The sequence below is a fragment of the Puma concolor genome, chromosome B3 (assembly GCF_028749965.1).
Source record: "Puma concolor isolate L17-30 chromosome B3, mPumCon1.1.hap2, whole genome shotgun sequence".
Classification (NCBI taxonomy): Eukaryota; Metazoa; Chordata; class Mammalia; order Carnivora; family Felidae; genus Puma; species Puma concolor.
In genome coordinates, this window is record NC_141672.1 from 10,186,473 (window position 1) to 10,206,259 (window position 19,787).

General features: G+C 56.2%; 1 protein-coding gene across 4 annotated transcripts in view; it reads left to right on the plus strand.

Annotated features, from left to right (window-relative positions):
* The first annotated feature begins 706 nt into the window (after positions 1-706).
* Positions 707-19,787, plus strand: part of SYNE3 (spectrin repeat containing nuclear envelope family member 3) — a 100,775-nt gene continuing 81,694 nt past the window's right edge. For 2 of the 4 annotated variants that reach the window (XM_086708873.1, XM_086708875.1), the window contains exon 1: positions 1,102-1,676. In XM_086708873.1, coding sequence (XP_086564999.1) covers positions 1,364-1,676 — 313 coding nt within the window. In that variant the 5' untranslated portion in view covers positions 1,102-1,363. Of the gene's footprint in view, positions 823-1,100; positions 1,677-19,787 lie in introns of those variants that run through there. The other 2 variants (XM_086708877.1, XM_086708874.1) reach the window with 2 other exon arrangements.

Genomic DNA, 19,787 nt, shown 5'->3' on the forward strand with positions numbered 1-19,787 from the left:
TGGGGGAAAAGCAAAGAGCGCTATCCGGGCACAGGCATCACGATCGTAATTGCCCTCTGGGCCTTTCACGTGGCTGTCGTGACCCCCAAGGCCGGTGTCAGCGTTTCCGATGGAGTCAAGATGATAATGAGGAACATAATAAGATACCTAGAACAGGTCAAGGGGAAGCAGGGGAGAGGCCCTTTGCTGGCAAGTCCTATGACCCTGTGAATAATCACAGCTTAATGAAGGGAGTCCTGAGCCCTGCCGTAGAAGGTGTGGCTGACACTGGCATTCTAACTCCAGCTTGGTCTACCCCAGTGTTAATTCTGGCCTTTGGCATTCTTCACACACACACACACGCACACACACACACACACACACACACACACACACACACACACACCATGACTATCTGGTCCTGTTTTACAATTTAATCTTTCTCTTAGGACACGGATTTTATACTGATTTATTCAACAAATACGGATAGAGGAAAACACCCTCCGGGAAGCACTAGATTTGGGGCAGCTCCCTAACTCCTCAAGCCCAGCCTCCATTTCCTCATCTGCAAAATGGGCATAGCCACACTTAAGTTGCAAAGCCTGGAGTCCCCGTGGTACATAGTTCCACCAGTTGTGTCCTTAGCGGCTCTCATCCCCACCCAAAGGAGACAGAACCAATCAGGCAGAGATGTAATTAGTCTGACAAGGATCAGGGCTGGGGTGGAGAACAGTTCAAAGAGCCCTAATGCGCTGGGAGCCAAAGGCACAGAGGCAGATAAGATTCAGACAGTCTGCCGTGAGGTTTAAGAGTTTGGTGGAGTTGCGGATCAAACGCGGGACGGTAAGCCTGTTGGGCGGCGGTGGGGACAGAAGGGAGACACTTACCAGGGCCTTGCGGTTTGTGAGATATCCAGATATGCTTTTAATTCACATTCCTTGGGGCTCACCCCCCTCCCCCCTCCCCCGCAGTCGCTTCCTCTGGACATCCTCGGGGCTCCCATCTGAGCCCGGGGCCCAGAGAGATTCCCCCCCGCGGTGGCTCCGGGCACTGTGGGGTAGGAGTGGCCGGATGGGGCGCCCCCACTGTCAGGCCAGCTGATAGGTGTCACTTCCTCCTTGGATTTCGCGCCTCCGGGAGGAGTGCCCCTGCCTTTGGCCGCACCTCGGCTCTGAGGGGGGCCAGACCTGCCAGCCCCCCTCGCCTTCTCCCCAAATCTGGACGCCAGAGGATCTCCCTCCCCAGATCCAACTTTCCCCCGGGGGACAGGCAGCTCCGTGCCCTCCCGAGGATGAGACCCAGGCGGAGGCAGGCGGGGGTCCGGGGATCCGGACGGCTCCTGGGCCGGAGGGGGTAGCCCGGGGCGCGGAGCCCGGGGGTGACGATGGGGAGCCCCCGCGGCGGCGCTCCTTCCCGCGGAGGGGGGCGGTCTGCGATTGGGCGCCGCGGGGCTGGGGCCGTGCGCCGGGGGCCTCCGCCTGGAGCGCGGGGCCGGGCGCGTCCTGCTCGGCCCCGCCGGGTGGCACGGCCCCGGGGCGGCTCCCGCGGCGGGTCCCGGAGGGGACTGGGCGGGGCCGGGGGCGAGTGTCCGGCCCCGCCCCGGCCCCGCCCCGCTCCGGAGCCGCCCGGGACGCAGGGAGGAGGGCGGCTGGGCCGGAGCTGCCCGCGGCGCCGCGCTCCTGCACGCTCCGGACCCGGTAAGTGGCGCGGGGCGCGGAGGCCGAGCCGGGGCCGGGAGGGTCGGGGCCGCGGCCCCCGGCCCAGCCCCGACGGGCCTCCCAGGGATCGGGGTCGCCGAAAGTCGAGGGGACCTGGGGAGGCGCGCCCGGCGCGGGGGCGGGGGCCCTGGCGTGACAGCTGCGGGCGGGCGGGTATTTTTAGTTTAAACCTAACCGATCCCTGCCGCCTGCAAAGTCCCCGAGCCTTTCCGCTCCCCAAGCCTGGAGGCGCGGCCCCCAAGAAAAAGCCCCTGAGCCCTGGGCAGCGTGTCCCCGGCGGGCCGGGCGCCGCCTCCAGTCTTCACTCAGCCGCCGCTTGGGGCCAGCGGACCTGTCACCGCGGGCCCGCGCCGCCGGCTGTCCCGGGCCTGGGCAGCAATCGCGGGCATCAATACCCCCTCCTGGCGACCACGCGCTCGCTTCCTAGTGCCTGGGACAGCCCGGAGCGGGCGCGCTGGAGGAGGGGGGGCGGCGGCGAGTAGCCCCGGACAGCTTCGGGTTCTTTCAGACACCTCCCGGCTGTGCCGCTTTGGGCAAGCCGCTCGGCCTCTCTGAGCCTCATCCCACATCTCTCAAGGAGGGCATAGTGAAGCCAAAGATCTCTTGCAGGGCTGAGCGAGCCCCCAATGGATGCTGACCACCTTTAGGGTTTTCAGATCTTGACTCTAGACAGGGGGCCCGGTGGATGTAACCAGGCAGGCAGCCGGTGAGGGGGGAGCCTGACATGCAAGGGAAGCATGCCCCATCCCAGGCGAGTGAGGGCAGGAGGAGACAGTGAGGGACAAGAGACTGCCCTCCCAGAAAAGGGAGTATGTCACAAAATCACTGCCATTCTGAGCTTGGCGGGACGGCCTCCTTCCTCCACCAAGAAGAGAGGAAACAGCCCCAGGGGTGGACAGCGATTTCCCGGGGGCTGCACGACCGAGAACAGAATCAGGCTCTCTGGAAGGGTCAGGCCCTGCCTCCTGCACAGCCAGCAGCCCCCAGGGGTCAGGGGCTGGGAGGCTGGAGGCACGAGCCGGTGCCGCCGGGCTGTTTTGCTCTGTTTCCCGGAACCGGTCCCCAGCGGGGCTCTCTGACACGTGTGGGTCTGCACATTCCTCAAGCAGGACTTCTCTCTGCCGCAGCTGTGTCCCGCCTGCTGGCCCCAGGCCGCCGTTTTCAGCCAGAGAGGCCCCTCTGAGGGCAGCTGGAGGGGGGAGTGGGCTGGGAACTCCTCCTGTCTTGCTGGGGGTCCTGAGGGGAGGGGTGATGATCCTGGCTCTGGTTTCTGCCTCAGGGTGCAGGCTGGCCCCCTGCAGACACCCTTCAGGGTGAGTTTGTCTCCATGGGAACAGTCCTGTAGCATAGCTGCTTTGCATGTTCTGTTGCGGCCGCAGACCTGTCTGTGCCTGGGTGGCCCCCCTCCATCTCCTGATGCAAAAACCTGGGGCAGGGACAGCTGTGACTGCCGTTCTAGGGAGGTAAGACCGGACAGGTCCAGCACAACCCCCTAAAAGCCTTGGGGCCCCCGAGAGCCAAGAGGGCTGAGGGCCTTCCCGTGTTGCCTAGCTGTTGAGAATGGGGGTGGCCATGTTAGATTACCTGGGTCCAGTCCTGCCTTGGCCTTGGCCGTGAAAACGTCCCTTCCCCTCTCAGAGTTTTGGTTTTCTTCCCCACAAGAGGGGAATAACCGTAGCACCCACATCGTGGGTGCCGTGAGCATTCGATGAGACGGTCCACAAATAGTGTTTTGTAAGGTGCCAGGCACCGCACAGCATTGTCACTGTGTAGGGTGACGGGACCTGGTTGGGACACCTGAGTCCCTCCCCCCTGCCCACCTCAGCTCTGCCCTTGCCTCTCTGCCTTGATTTCCCGTGTCTGTCAAATGGTGGGTGGCCCTGGATGATCTCCCTCAGAGCCTTTCCGTCAGGAAAGTTGGTCTTTGAGCCAGGCAGAGACATTTGAGGGGGTCTGCCAGGGGATCCCCTGTGTCTGTGGGCTCCTAGGAAGCATGTTCTGTCTCACCTCCTAAGACCCCGACGAAGGCCAAGGCTGGTGCCATTGCTGGCCCATTTACGGATGAGGAGACAGGTTTCAGAGGGCAGGGGTGGCTGAGTCAGGATTCGAACTCGGGGCCGTTGACTTGCTGCTCTTCATTATACCACACAGTGCGTCTCAGGCAATAGAAAGAAATGACGCTAATCACCAGGCCAACAGTATGGGCGAGGCAGGATCCCGCTCATCATTAAGACATTGGCATTTGCCGGGAAGAATGGATTCTGAACTTTCTTCCCCCGTTAACGTCTGAAAGTAGCCCAGTAGGGCCACCACGAGAGGAACCTGGGAGGGGGAGATGGAAGTTCTGGAATTGTCTACTGACCCTCTCCACCCCCAGGGAATCACGACTTCAGGATTTGGGGATGATGTTCCTGGGGCCGAGCTGCCAGGAAGCACATGGGGGACAGTCCCCGCAGCCAAAGCCTCAATTTTGTCTTCTCTAAAGTAGAGATAAGAGGCCCCCTGTGGGGTTGCTGTGGGGATAAATGAGACAATTGGGGACAAGCCTCAGCAGAATGCCCCGGGGGGTGGGGACACATCATAGGAGGAGTTATCGTGGTTTTATTATTCCTAATCCACCTAATGCGATCGTGACAATGTACTGTGGCCTGCACCTCTTGCCTGGATTTCTAGGCTGCAGACTCTGTGCAGGGAATCCCAGCATCTCCGAAATGCTTTGAAAGGCAAGGCACAAAGCTTGCTAATTAGGAAAGCTCAAAACACAAACACGAACGAGGAGTCGTTTCGCGATGTATACATGAGAAGTCAAGCAATCGTGGGGCAGAGATGATCATGGGGTGGGGGTGGGGGTGTGTGGGCAAGAGGGGATTGGTAGGGTCATGGGGTCCGTGATAGAAGAATTTACCTTGGAACTGCTGGGGACGCCATGTATGTTTTATGTGCGCCTCTCTATATGGAGTCTTTTCTTAAATTTAAGCAGATTTTATGAAAAGCAGGGGAATGGTAACCCCCAAATCAGGGTGGGGAAGAGGGCACAGGGTCAAAGAGGAGCCAGGTCCAGTCTCGGTGGGATCCATTATGTTTTTCTGTCGAGTGGTGCAGTCGTGGGTGCTATTAAAGTATTTTTATGCTTCATCATTTACAAATATACATTTGTTTATACACATACCTGCCTATATATTCCATTGCGTATATCAAATCTTACATGCAGATACAATTAAAAGGTAATGTGAGGGGCGCCTGGGTGACTCAGATGGTTAAGCATCTGACTTCGGCTCAGGTCACGATCTCACCGTTCGTGAGTTCGTGCCCCACATCAGGCTCTGTGCTGACAGCTCAGGGCCTGGAGCCTGCTTTGGATTCCGGGTCTCTCTCTGCCCCTCCCTCTCTCTCTCTCTCAAAAATAAATAAACATTAACAAAAAATTTTTTTAAAGGTAATATGAAACATTTCACAAAGGTCTCATGGGAAATCAGACTCTTCCCACAGATTCCAGTGGTAGTCTGGCTGGCTTTGATAAAACACGACAAACACAAACCCTACCGTGTGACAGACCCATGGCATCTTATGCGGACAAATCATCTCCCTCTTTGAAGACATACGACTGGGAGATGGTGTAAACGCTCTGCAATCTCAGATTATCTATGAGAGTTTTTAAGGTCTTGGCGTGATGATTTATGCTTGTGAATCAGAAAATCCTGAAATATTTGAGCTGGGAGGAACCTCGGGTCCCCTGGACACAACCTGTTGGCTTTTGTGGCTGGTGGAAATGCCCCGGCCCAGGTCAACATCAGGCCCAAAGGTAGGGAAGACAGCTTGCTCTGCGCTGCCGCACCTGAATGCCTCTCACCGCGACACCACTGTGGCAGGGGCCCCCTGGAGACAGGGCAACGGGTGGCCCTGAGATTAAACTAAGATTTCCGTTTATTTATTTTTTTACTCGTTTATTTATTATGTTATTTAAGTTTACATTTATCTGAGATTAAAGTGATCATTCTAATTGTTGAAAGTGAGAAGAGAGTTGCCGCGTGCAATGACCACACAACTTCCGGAACTTACACAAACGCAAACGTCACCAAAGGACCTGCATAAGCAGTGCCCACGCTCTCTCTTCCCGTGAAACCGGCCTTGGGGAGCCACTCCTATTTTTCCTGTTCTTTGTGGGGCATGCTGGATATATTTAGAAGTTATCGGGACAACTTAACCGCTACGGGTATGGTTATCGCCATTTTGCATCTGGGGAAACAGGGTCAGAGAGGTTGAAGGCCTTGCCCCAAATCCATGGCAGGTGAGTAAGTGACAGGGCAGGAGCTTCACCCAGAGGATGCGCTGAAAAGACGGGAAGCTTTTTTCGCGCGTGCTGTGCTGTGAACGCAGCCTTCCCTCCTCCGGAGCTGCAGTCCCTGTCGTCCCGGCCCAGCTGGCAGGTGGGGGGGACATGCCCTTTTCCAGGGTCGTTGGGTGGTTTCTGCCCAGCTGTCAGATCACAGGAGGCTCTCGGGCCGGACGGCTCTAACCGCCACACCTTCTTCCTTATGATGGAGTGGGGCAGCGGTGCGCTGAGATTTGGGGAACCCATCCCACTTGGGGCCCTGGTGCTTTGAATGCTCGCTTCGATTCCTGGCCACCTGCCTTCTGCCCAAATCCAAGGTGTTCTTTGGGTCTTCCCTCTACAGAGATAGCTGTCCTGGCCAAAGGGTCTCAGAGCGCCTGATGCCCCAGGACTGATGCATTTGGTGGTGGTTCTGATGCGCGTCGGGCACGGAGACAGCGGTTGTGTCCAGCTTGTGTGCCCCCCTGGGGAGTGGAGACCTGGGGCCGGGTCCCCCTGCTCTGTGTCCTGTGACCCCATTTTTTTCCTAAACGGTATTTTTTTTTAATGCTTATTTTTTGAGAGAGGGAGAGAGAGCGCGAGGGCGGAGGAGGGGCAGAAAGAGAGGAGACACAGAATCCGAAGCAGGCTCCAGGCTCCGAGCTGTCAGCCCAGAGCCCGACGCGGGGCTCGAACTCACCAACCGCGAGATCGTGACCTGAGCCGAAGTCGGACGCTAACCGACAGCCACCCAGGCGCCCCTTTGTGACCCCATTTTTCACGTGCCTGATGGGGCTGGTGCTACCTCCCCGTAGGGCAGGGCTTAGGACCCGCGGAGACGGAACTGCACAAGTCGGGCATCTTTCAGATGCTGGGAAACAAGCCCTCAGTGTATGTGCCTGCGGAGAATGTGTGTGCAGTGTTCTCGAACTGACAGCTGCAGCGGAGAATAAGAGAATGCCAGAGCCAGCCGGAGCCTTGGATTCCTCTCATCTGAGCCTCTATATTTACCCCCTGGGGAAACTGAGTCTCCGCAATTAGAAGTGACTGGCCCAGGGGCACCTGGGTGGCTCAGTCGGTGAAGCGTCCGACTTCGGCTCAGGTCACGATCTCACGGTCCTTGAGTTGGAGCCCCGCGTCGGGCTCTGTGTTGATATCTCAGAGCCCGGAGCCTGCTTCAGATTCTGTGTCTCCCTCTCTCTCTGCCCCTCCCCCATTCATGCTCTGTCTCTCTCTCTCTCTCAAAAATCAGTAAAAACATTTAAAAAAAATTTTAAAAAAGAAAGAAAGAAATGACCGGCCCAGGTATCTCTGTGGTGCCTCGGGGCCAATCTCGATCTGAGATGGTGTCTTCTGGTCCTTGGCCAGCATTCTTCCCTCGCAGCCACCTTCCCTAAAAGTCTGTTTGGTCTGTATTCATGCCTGACACAATGCGGGCTGGTCACGTGATGAAAATGGGGAGGCTTGTCTTTGGGGTCGGGCCCTCCCACTCATCACCAACGCCTGGATAGAGTAGGTGGGTCCCTGTGGCCACTGGCGGGGCTCTAATTAAGCCAAGAGTTTTATTTGAGGTCTGAAAAGGGCTGAGCCCCTCCCGAGTGACATTCGCTGAAATAATACAGCAGGCTGACTCACTGGGGTAGCCTCTTTCCTTGTTGTTTCAAAGAGCTGGCTCTTCTGTGATGATGGGAGGTGCTGGTAGTTCCCCAGGCACCTCGACCTTCAACCTGGGCCAGTCTCAGGCTTCCTGCCCTTCAGAAGGGGAGGCCGGAATGAGGTGAGCTCTAAGGTGCCTTGAAGTCCGGGTGTTCCCTCAGCCAAGAACCACAAAGTAGGTGTTTGGGGCCTCAGTCTCTCCCGATGGCCATGTGCCACCCTTGGGAGAGGCCAGCTCACTTAAGGGGGTGAGTCCCTGCCTGTCCCCTCCAGTGGGTCCCGCCTGCCCTGAGGAGGAAGTCCCAGGCCCCAGCCTCCCCGGCTGGCATTTCATGCTTTCTACCACCTGGTCCCACGAGGCCGCAAACTCATCCTGGTCTTTCCCACCTCCAGACCTGCGCTCCCGCTGTCACCTCTGCCAGACGGTGCACCTGCCCCCCGGCTCCTCCCCGCCAACCCCTGCTACATATCTCCAACTAGAAGCCTTCCTCCGGCAACCCAGTGGGGTCGCTGGTTTGTTTTCCAGTATACTTTCCACTCATTTCCGTTTTCGTGTCTGATTCCCCACTAGGTTGTGACCTCCTGGAGGGCAGGAATACAGGATTTTTCCTTCTGTCATGATTACTGTCTCACGAACAGGCTTTACACTTTAAAATCGGATCTCGCGAACGGCAGGGGGGCTGTGTCGCCCCAGCGAGCACCCCTGAATGAAGTGGACGGGACAGATCCTGGTGATCACAGGACACGGAGGGGAAAAGTGGGCTCCAGAGTCATGAACCAAGGCTGGGGAGAGAAGGGGGGGATGCTTGTCACCTCCCTTTGGGGTCCTCTTTGGAGGTTGCCCTTCTGGAGAGCTGTCCCTTTTCCGGGGCTCCCCGGGGCCGGTGCTGGAAGTTGAGGACCTCCCTTCGCCTGTCTGGGACTCAGGTCTGACGTCCATTTCTTCTCCGAGGACTCTGGGCGCCTCCCCCCTCAGGCCTGCCTTCTTGCCCTTCCTCTGCCTACGGACTGCACCCCCGCCCCCCTCAGGGCTTTCTGACGCTGCAAATGCTCATCACTGAGATCCCGGGTGCCCGTCACAGGCCACTGGAGCACCTGTCCTGGCGCCCTGCCCTATCGCCCTGTTTCACTGTCTGACACTTGCCACCAACTGAAATGATCTTACGTGTCTGCCGTCTGCTCTTGGGTTTATCATCCGTCCCCTCCGCTGGCACGGACACTCCCTGAGCGCGGGGATTTTTTCCATCCCCAGAGCCTGGCCGTAGTAGCTGCTGAGTCCATATCTATGGAATGAAAGAAGGGATGAATGAAAGTGTAAACTGATGAGGAGGACTGGCTGCCACCTGGGACGCCTCGCGTGCTTTAGCCTGATGGCTGGCGCCCCTCGGTACTCGGTACTTAGTACTTGGTACTCGGTACTCGGTACTCGGTACTCGGTACTCGGTAGGGAACGCTAGTGTTGCTTGAATGCCCTCTGAATTTTCCCCCTCAATCCTCAAGACAGCTCAGGAGGCAGGCTCTGCTAGTCCCATTTTACAGAAAGGTTCCACAACCCGCCCTCAGCAGGGGATTGGAATTTAGCTCCGATGATCTGATCCCACAGCTCATGCAAGGAAACCACCAGTGTCCCCTGGCCTCTCCATGTTCCGTGCTGGGAGCGCACTGGGCAGGACGTGGTGAGTCAGACCCAGACCTCGGGCCTCCTCCCCCAGCATCTAGTTCTTTCTCTGCAACCCCCAGTGGCTCTCGCACGGACAGGCCGTTCCTCACAGGAAATCCTTTCTGTGTGGCCAATATCACACGGGGCACAGCTTTCCCAGAGCGGGGGCCCACCCCGGAGCGCCCTACCCTCACCGCCCTGACCACACCCTTTTCTCGAATGGTTCCAGGGAAGTCTGCGGGCTCTGTCACTCGCTGCGGAGAGCGTGGTGACCACAAGCCGCGGTTGTAAGCTGGATGAGAGCCAGTCGGGGCGGCCAGGTTAAATTCCTTCATTCAGGATTGGGCAGCAGTGGAGCCTGGCTTATGTAATTTGCCTGTTTATCTGTTTGCTGATTTCAAATTCAACTTTGCTCAGGGATAATCTTAGAACATGAGTTTTTACAAAAATTCCATCTCGTGGTGTTGTCTTGTCCCCACTTCCTTCTGGGTAGAAGCACCTGGATGCCTGGGGGTGGGGGCATATGCTCCCAGCAGTCTTTACTTATGGATATGCTCCTTTGGGGAGGGGGGTGGTGGCCCCATAAGTCCCTGCCCTTGTCCCCTGTAGGTAGTAGCGGGGGGTTGGTCACACAGCTCCTAGCTGGAGCCACTTTAGTTTGGGAGCCAGAGAGGCACGCGTTTGTGGCTGGGAGGTAGCCCTTCCGCTCTGGAAGCCGCCTGGCTTGGGCAACCACATTCCTTTAACATGCTGACATTGACTGAGCTGGACAGGGGAGGAGGGCTCCAGGGCCACGTCCGTGCCCTGTGGATAGGAGGAGTGTGGTGGGTGAGGTGGGTGCTTGAAACAGGATGTCCCATCCTGGGGGGGGGGGGGGGGGCAATGGCTCAGAGAGAGGGGAGCCCAGGGGCACCAGGAAGGACCCTTTTATTTTGTTGGAGGGCACGGTCTTTGGGGACCTCAACTCCCTTCTCTGTGAGGTTGGGAAACATGTGCTATGCTCTTGACCATGCTGGCTGTGTCTGAGCATGTGTTGCAAACCGAAAACCCCCACCTGGAGCTAAGAGGCCATTAACATGGCCAGTTTAGCCCACGGACCAAGGCGTCACTGTCTTCCTGTGCAGAAGACAGAGCTTTGGCAGAGTTCCTCCCCGCTCCTGGGCCTGAGGGGTGGGGCTGGCAGCCTTGACTGGTGGAATCAGACAGACCTGGGCTGGGACCCGGGTTCTGCCACCTGCAGTGTAATCTCGGCAAGTCACATCACCTGCATGGCCAGCTCACCTGTTCGGTGGGACTGGTCACACCTTCCCCGCAGAGTTGCCGCGAGGGACGGATACGATCACAGGCGGACGAGGAATTCTTAGCTCCGAGTGGGTGCTGGGTCCCAGCATCTCCGGCTTTTCTATTTCCAGCTTCTCTGAGCACTCCCTATTTCCCCGAGGTGCTCCCTGGCTGGGGAGGTGACTTTGGCGGCAGTGCGGGTCACATCGAAGGGAGCGGGGGCACTTCCGCCTGCCTCTGCCCCGGCCCACACAGTAGTTGGATCCGCACAGCCTCTGGTGAGTCAGCCCCCTGGCACAGGTGTTCTTGGCTGAGGCGGTGCTCTGGCCGGGCCCGGGGTGCGATGGGCTGAAGTCAACTCAGCCAAGCCTGTCCCACTTTGGAAGACCCTTATTGAGGCGGACAGCAGGCAGACCAAATGCCTTGATCACCCGTTTCCCTCCCGGCCCCCCTTAATGGCCAGTGGGACCTTTTACTTTTATAGAATTGACTATGGGAAAAAGTCAGCGTCACCCCACTAGGCTCTCCTGTCTTATCCCAGCCCTGAGCCTCGGGGTCCTCAATACAGTGCAGGGGTGCAGACTAGGTCTGAGTTTGGACTGGGGGCTGCTGGTCACCAGCAGCTGCTGGTCACCTGTCATCAGGGACAGGATGAATGTGGTGGCATGTGCTTGGAGCACGGAATGCCAGTAATTCCCTACTCCATCCTCCGTGCCGTCGTCCCTTTGACTTTTCCTTTTATCCTTCTGACTATGCAATGTTTTCCTAATCATCGGGGCTCCACTTTAGGCCAATGTAGGAGTTTCTGGACCCAGGGCTGCTTATCTGAGCTTCTTAAAAGCTCCCTGGGTGATCCTGCTGCACGGGGCTCGTTGGGAACCACTGGATTTTGTCAGGAGAACGTCTCCGTGTGGGGCCGGACTGGCTGTAATGCTTGCACATCCCTAACCGGGAGCGGGCCCCAGGCACAAGCTGGCATCGGCCTCAGATGAGAGAAGCACTGTATTGATCCCTTATGTTGTCCTATACATGGCAGTCGATTCTCATCCTGGTGGTCTATTTGAAGTAAAGATAAAAAATTCTCCTTCTGAAAGAAATTTAAGTTTAAATGGGTGGAATTAAAAAAAAAAGAACAAACTAAGGAGGAAAAGTAAGCCAGGCATCCCCAGATGTGCCCAGAATCACGGATGTGATGCGCAGACGGTCGGCCCATTCTGGATATCAGGGATTGCAGACTTGTAGCTGAAAGGAATAGAATGGAATCTTCTAGATTTCCAGACCTCTCAGGAATGCTGTGCTGATAGGCTGGGGGGGGGGGGGGGCGGGGTGAGGTATTTGTCTTGAGCTGATAAATGGAAGTGGCAAACCGTTTCTGTAAAGGGACAGATAGTAAATATCTTTGTCTCATGGGCCGCACAGGCTCTCATAATTCCTCAGTTCTTCTGTTGTATCTAAAACAGCCACGGACTCTCGTAACGAGTGGGCGTGGCTGTGCCCCAATAAAACTGCATACGGGACACTGGAATTTGAATTTCGTGTCACTTTTGCCTATCACAGAATATTACTCTCTCAATTTGTTTTTCAACCCACTTGAAAATGTAAATATCGTTCTTAGCAGGAGAGCGGTGCTGAAACAGGTCATAGTTTACAGGGCCCTGTTCTAGAAGCCTTTAGAAGCCTCTAGAAGCCGGGGAGGGAGGGGGGGCGGCTTGCAGATTTGAGGAAGTCTCTCTAACCATTTCAGTTCTGAAAGCTCTAGTTCTGAAACAGGTCCCGATCTTTTACACCTGCTGCTTAAAATAAAATGGTTCATTACTTACGACCTGCGTTCAGCAAACCTCAAGTCTAGTGGCAAAGAGGGGAGGAACCCGGAGGGAGAAAATTTGTCCCGTGCTGGCTGTGGAGCCCTGGGCTGGTGGCTGACCTTCTCCGAGCCTCACTTCTTCCATCTGGGGAGGCAGTAATAGTGGGACCTACCACATCAGCGAAGTGATCAATGCGAGGGTTAACGCATACCTAGCGCCTAGCACCCTCTCCACGGAGGTCAGCTATATTCTCTCACTCCGCGAGGGTTCCGGGGTACAGGTGGATGCGAGTGCTTTTCCCTTCAACCAGCAGACCCTGCACAGTAGACCTTACTTAGCACTTTATGGAGAAAGAGGCCCGGAGACCTTACGGAGCTTGTCCAAGGTCACGCTGGCAATAAATAGCAGAGCTAGAAGACTGTGTAACTTGTAGGACCTAGCCTTTCTATGCAATGCCCTTGCAGGGGACCAGAGGAGGCATTGAATCTAATTCAGCTCCATACTTGTGGAGGGGTTAATGCAATCAGCATCTTTACCTTTGCAGCCAGGCTCTTAAAGCTCCTCTGTGCTGTGCCTCAAATTCTCTGGGGGATGAGCATCATTTGAGGGACCCCACAGACTTCCAGCAGCCCGTGGGGGACTCCAGGCTGAGGGTTTTCTGTCAGTATCCTAGGGGGAACTTTGTTGCTCTGCAGGGAGCTCTGGTTTAGAAATCCCAGCCTGGAAATGGGCATCTGGGGAAGTCTTTAAGTTTTTCAGACTCCCCTTGGGTGAGAGCGTCTTGTGGGGTCTGAGTCTCGGCAGGGCTAGTGGGGAAGGCTCTAGAAAGTTCTAGAAGACTGGATTCAGGGTAGCCGCATTTGAGGAAAGGAATCATCAGGCTCTTAGGAAATAACTACTGGCTGTGAGTTCCTAAAAAGTGTTATGCCTTGGTTTTCGCTTCTGTAAAATGGACGTGGAAATGTCATAATTAGTTGCCTGTTGCTTGAGCACGTGCTTGTTGGACACCCGCCACGGGCCTTGCTCTGAATGCACAAAGGACGCCTGGGGGCGGGGGGAAGCCTGACCTTGGATCCCGGAGGCCAAGCTTATCTGAAGATAAAGCTCTCATCGCTTCTCGGCCTTTTGGCTAAGATCAAGTGAAGATAAAGCTCAGACAAGGGGAACAGTGAAGGGATCGGGGACTCTGTGATTCTGGCAGAGCTGCGGCCAGGCTCCGAGCTGGGGAAGGTGTGCTGAGCCAGGGTTTTCTGCGCCCCTTGCACTTGTCTGAAGACTTAATCAGAGAAGGGAGGACACATGGACGTTGGAAACTAGCCGGCCGGCTGCCCCATCTGTAACCTGGAGCACCTTCCGGTCCCTCTCAGTTACCTGAGGACAGGCTGCCTCAGGGCAGGCTGCTGGAAACCCAGCCCCCACCTGTGAGCGGCTGAGAGGTGGGGGTGGGGACAGGGGTGTCAGGAGTTGGGGGGAGGGGTCTTGGGCGAGAAAGGAAGATGGGGGCAGGTGTGACCAGCTGTCCCCGGTTTGCCCTGGATTGAGGGGTTTCCTGGGACACAGGACTTTCAGGGCGAAGACGGGGAAAGTCCTGGGCAAACCAGGACGATCGGTCACCCTTGGTCAGCGAGTCATGGCACCTTGACTGTGGCATTGGGCAGTCTGGGTCATGGCTGGGCAGTTTAAGAGGGATCCGCTCTGCCCCAAGCCTCAGTGTCTGCTCAGAGCCCCTGTGCGTGAAGAACCACACTGACTGCTGTCCCTCAGGTCTGTGGGTGCATGATGGTAGAAACCAACCCACCCCCGAGGGGACCCACCCCTGCGGGTCCCAGAGCACAGAGCACTTAGTAAATGCTGTAGGGAGAATGGATGGGGGCTGAAGGTCTCCATCACGCTGGGGCAAAGGACTCAGATGCTAATTCATGCTTTGCCACTTTGCACATGCTGTGCCCTGTCCCTTGTCCACCTCCTCTGTGTCCCATCCCTTGATCCTTCACCATAAACAGTGTCTCCCACCTCCTCTGTGTCTCTCTGAGCTGCACCTTTCTCAACTCCCTAACTGGGCGTCTTTCTTTATGCATCTTTCATCCATACACTGTGGCTCCTTGGGGAAGGTCCCTAGTGTAGTATTTCCTCTGTCGCCTTTGGGGCCTGGAGGTTTCTTGAAGGAACGACTGGCACTGAACCCATGGAGCAGAGCGTCATTCGTGCCTTGCTGAGGGCCTACCGTGAACCGGGCACTGTCCCAGGAAGTGGGATGGGAGCCGTGGACATGACTGGCAGAGTCTTTGCTCTGATGGGACTTACATTCTAGAAGAATCTGGAATCATCCAGATTCAACAAGCAAGCAGTAACTAGGCAGCCCGTATCAGAAGGTTGCATATGCTCTGAAGAAAAGGAAAAGAACGAGGCAAGTCTCTGAGCCCCCGCCAACTGTCAACAGGCGGGGGGTGGAGGCTGCAGCTTGGTGGCGGGGGTGGGGGGAGGTGGGGGATGGTTCCGGCCTAGCGCATCGTGGCACCTTCCTATGGAGGCAGAAAGAACGTACCTTCTCCTGGGTGGTCGCAGCCTTACTGATCACTGTGGTCAACTCAGGGTTGGTGGCGTGTGGGCCATCGGTCCCTTCAAGAAAATCTGTCAAAGCCAGCATTGTGTGAGTGAGGGAGAAAACACATTTTGGAAAGTCAGATGATGTTTTGTGCCTGGTGTGGGGGCTGAGTGTGCGTCTGCCTGTCTCCTCAGCGTGGGAGTGCAAAGTTCCAGGCTCACATGCTGGGTGGTGACCTTGCCGGGACAGCAACAAGAGGGGACATGAGCTCTGCCAAGGGACCGGTGGCAAGCACCCGGGAGCCCAGGCTTTTCCAGTGGGAAGGGGATCAAACTCGCTCCAGCCCAAAGCAGGGAACGGGTCAAGGGGGTTAAGCTTGATCCCTTTCCATGAGTTGCACTTGACGATGGAGTACTATCCCCTGGGACTGATGGGGAGCTCAACCCCAGACACCGGCCCTTCCAGGAGGGAGGAAGCCGCCTCCTCTGCAGGGCCAAAGCACCCCGAGATTGGGGAACACACTGCTCCCTAGGGCCCCAGGGGATGGCTTTTGTCTGCAGCTCCTAGTGCCAAGGTCTGGGAAGTTCAGGTGGCCCCTGAGTCTACAAGGATGTCACACGTGTTGGTAACATCCTCATGCTGAGACCCTGGAGGACAGAGCAACGGAAGTCAGTCTATAAGCCAGGTGCCCTTGGCTTCCCACAGACCCATCCTAAACGTGGCGTCTTGAAGCCCTGGCAGGAACAGGCATGTGCTAATTATAATCTGTGCGGACTGTTAACACTCGACCTTGGGCACCGGGGAGGTGAAGGTTCCTGGGGGGGAATGTCCCCGGGGTGCTCCGAGGCTCACAGTTACAAGGCAGGGGTTGGCAATCCAGGGCGTGCAGTCTTCTGGATGGCCCAGTGGATATCACCTTGCAGCTCCAGAGGAATGGGGACAGTTTTAAGCGTCTTGGGCTCCGCTAAGAGGAGAGGAGAAGGCAGCAGGTTACTTGCTGTGCGACCTTGGGCAGGTTATATAGCCGCTCTGACTCTTGATTTCTTTAGAAAAAGGCAAGCACTCCTACTTAACAGTGGGTGGGAGACCCCAATGAGCTGATGTGTATAAACACCTAACGGTGCCTGGCACCTGGTAGGTATTTAGCCATGTGAGTTCCCAGACTTCTGCTCGCTGAGAAATCCCGGAGTGCTTCCTGGAGGCAGTGATGGGTCAATGTAGCCAGGCAAAGAAGAGCATGAAGGGGAGAAGCCCCAGGAGAAGGAGAGGCTCCAGCTGCAGGGAGAGGAGGTGGGAAGGAAGGGTAGGAGGCGAGGCTGCGGAGATGAACAGAAAGGGACTTCAGCTGGCCTGTTAAGCATCTCGGATTTTCTCGGTTGGGGGCCGTGGAACACTGGACGGTTTAAGTCAGAAAGGCCTTGACCCTGAGCCCTTAAATAGCCTCTTCTGTCAGGAAGAGAGGACTCTGGTCCCTCTGCCTCTTGCAGGCTTCTGGGGAAAGGGACGAAGTATCCTGAAGCCTGAGGCTTAGGAACAGGGCAGGGATTTGGCTCCGCGGGGCCATGGCTCTCGCCAGGGTTCAGTGAGCACAGCCCCCAGGGCGCCCCGCCTCCAAGAACCACCCCCCACCCAATCTGGAACGAACCCTGTTTTCCTTGGGCTGTTGGTCCCACAGCTGGAGTGCCTTTTCTTAATTGAAAAGCGATGTTCAAGTTGTTCTGTGTCGTTTTCTAAGCCAAACCTGAAAACCATGGGAGGGCGTTTTTCTTCCCCGGAAAGTAAAGTGTGCTGGGCTTCCTAGGCTGCCTTGTTCTTGGTGATGAGCGGGGCCCCTGTGGGTCCCTGTGGGTCTGAGAGGCGAGCCCTACTGGGCCCCAGGCTCAGCGCCAAGCCTTTGCATGCCCCTCGGTGCCATTGTTAGTTAGTCTGGCTTTACAGACAAGGAAAGCTAGGAACAGAGAGGGTAACAAACTTGCCCAGGGTCACACAGCTAGTACATGGAGCAGCCAGATTCAGTCCCAGACTGACCGTACTTCAAAGTCTCTACCTTTTCTGTGCAGCGTAATGTGACTGCTGGGCTTAATACTTATTTGAACTTATTTTGAAAGTCGAATAGGACAGAGAAACCTCTTAATTTGTTATTAGACTGTATGTCACTTTAAAGCCCTTTAATTAAAAAAGCAGTTTGTGGGGCACCTGAGTGGCTCAGTCGTTTGAGCGTCCGACTTCAGCTCAGGTCATGATCTTGCAGGTCGTGAGTTCGAGCCCCGCGTCAGGCTCTGTGCTGACAGCTCGGAGCCTGCTTTGGATTCTGTGTCTCCCTCTCTCTCTGCCCCTCCCCCGATTGCACTCTGTCTCTCAAAAATGAATCAACGTTAAAGAAAAAAAAAATAAAAAAAGAAAAACAAAGGATACATATATTCATTCAGGGAATCTTAATTAAAATATGGCTTTTGAAGGGGCGCCTGGGTGGCTCAGTCGGTTGAGCGTCCGACTTCGGCTCAAGTCGTGATCTCGAAGCTTGTGAGTTCGAGCCCCACGTCGGGCTCTGTGCTGACAGCTCGGAGCCTGGAGCCTGCTTCGGAGTCTGTGTCTCCCTCTCTCTGCCCCTTCCCCGCTCACGTTCTGTCTCTCTCTCTCTCTCTCTCTCTCTCTCTCAAAAATGAGTAAATGTTAAAAAAAATAAATGAAAAAAAATTGTAACTATCCCCTTAAGGAAATTGCAGTTTTAAGTGTCCCTCTGATCCCCCCGCTCTAAGAGATCTCCTTGTCTTTTTCCATATTCCTTTCAATCTTTGTCTGTTTTTGACACAGCTTTTGCTGACGTTGCCAGCAGGGCTTGGCACATTGCAGCCTACTGGCCGCATGCCACTTGTTTTTATAAACAAAGCTGTTGGAATACAGCCACGCTCATGGCTCGCTTACTATTACCCACGACTGTTTGCACACCACAGCCGTGGATCTGAGTGGCAGCGACAGAGACCACATGGCTTGTGAAACCCGAAATCCTCCCTGATCCTTTCCAGAGAAACGTTGCCGGCCCCTGGTCCAGAATGCACGGGGTGTCGCGGCATGCTCGGTTTTCTTGTCAGCTGCAGCATTATGCCACGGTGTGACCTGTCCCAGTGTTCCTTGTAAATGGCCCAGAGTCCGTGAGATGGGTATCACAGAATTTTCCCGATCCTTTCCTTTTTGCCGGCCTGTTATATGTCACATCTTTTGTTTGATTTCGTCTTGTTTTCCCTCGTGTCCGCATTTGCTAATTTATCATTTCTTTGAAACATGGATAGAACACCCACTGCTTACCGGTACCGTTCTGAGCTCTTTACCAGTACAACTCACTTTATTGTCAGATCGGCGATAGGAGGTCTTCTTCTTACCCCCATTTTACAGATGAGAAAGTGAAGGCAGGGGAGTTAAATGCACTTGGCTTAGATCTGAATCTGCTAAGGAGGCTAGCTCCGGAGGCTTACCAGCTGTTAGGAAGCTTCCAGAAGAAGCAGGCCTTTGTGACTGTGATGAGGTACGGCGGCGGGGGGGAGGGAGGGGAGGAGGGGGTCCAGTGACTCACCAGGATGAACCCTGCCTTGCCCAGCCCAGCCGCCCCCCCTCACCCAGCTTTGACTATTCTCTGATCATCCTTGTCACAAGCCCGGCAACCAGGGCCACGTGAGCACAAATTCCGTTTCTTTGTGGAAAATGGCTCAGAAAAGAGGGCTGGCCGCCGATGCTGAAGATGCAGTGAGGGGCCAAGAAAACGATGTCTCCTGGTCAGAAAAATACCGCGTGGGTGTAACAGATCAAGGGCTCTGCTTTGTGGCCACAGGGATCCAGGGTCTTGCTCAATTGTTAAATAAGCGAGAAATGTGCAACTTCTCTAATCAAACTGCAGAGAACAACAACAAAAATGCAACGTTCCGGTCCGGCAAAATGGCAACGGTTCAGGATGGTTTGTGACATCCACCCTGTGGAATATTCTGGGTCGCTTACAATGAGAAACGTTCATGGTTAACACCATGAGTGGCGTGGGGAGGGCTTGGCTTTAGCCTTCCCCGAGCCAGGGGGGTCCCGAGAGATCCGCGGACCTCGTCGGGACCACAAGCGGGCCCCAAACGAGACCTAAGGTTCCGGGTCCGTGGGGCCCTCGTGGCCCCTCCAGAGCTCCTCGAACATTGTCCTGGGGGGTGGATTAAAATCCTTGGTTCACAGAGACATGCCGAAAAGGTGCTTCCCGTAGGACACGTGAGCTGGTGGGTGGCAGAAGGGCTCAGGCAGAGAAACGCCTTGACCTAGAGATCCGGGTGGGAGAACACTGGACACCGTGCCCATCTCCCAGAAGAGTAAAGGGACGCTGAGCTGCCAGGCCACCCAAGGGTGCAGGACCTGGTGGTTCCCTTCCTCTCTGATCTTCACGCCGACCGACGACCGCAGCGTCTGGCACAGAGCAGGCGTTGAGACGAGCTTTGCCAGTAAAGGCACCGAGCCTCTCCCGGGCTGTGGAGCAGAGGAAGTCAGGCCTGCTGTGGTTCTCGCTTAGGAGACAGATGGGCCCGATCCGAGTCTCTGCCTGCTCACTCGGGGTCCTTGGAGGGCGTGCCCTGAGCCAGACACCCAAGAGACCCACTGGGGAGGCGTCACCAGGCCCATCAGCGCCAACTTCAAGCCACGCGTGCCTCTTGGGCTTGCCCCGCGTCCCAGCCGCGCTCACCGTGGAGGGCTGGCCCCGCCTGGGCGCCTTGTCAGCCTGAGCCTCTGGGGTTCACCCCCGAGCTTGTCTGCCTCTGCGGCCGGTCGGGTGTGTGATGGGAAATCCTGTTCTGACTCAGAGAGG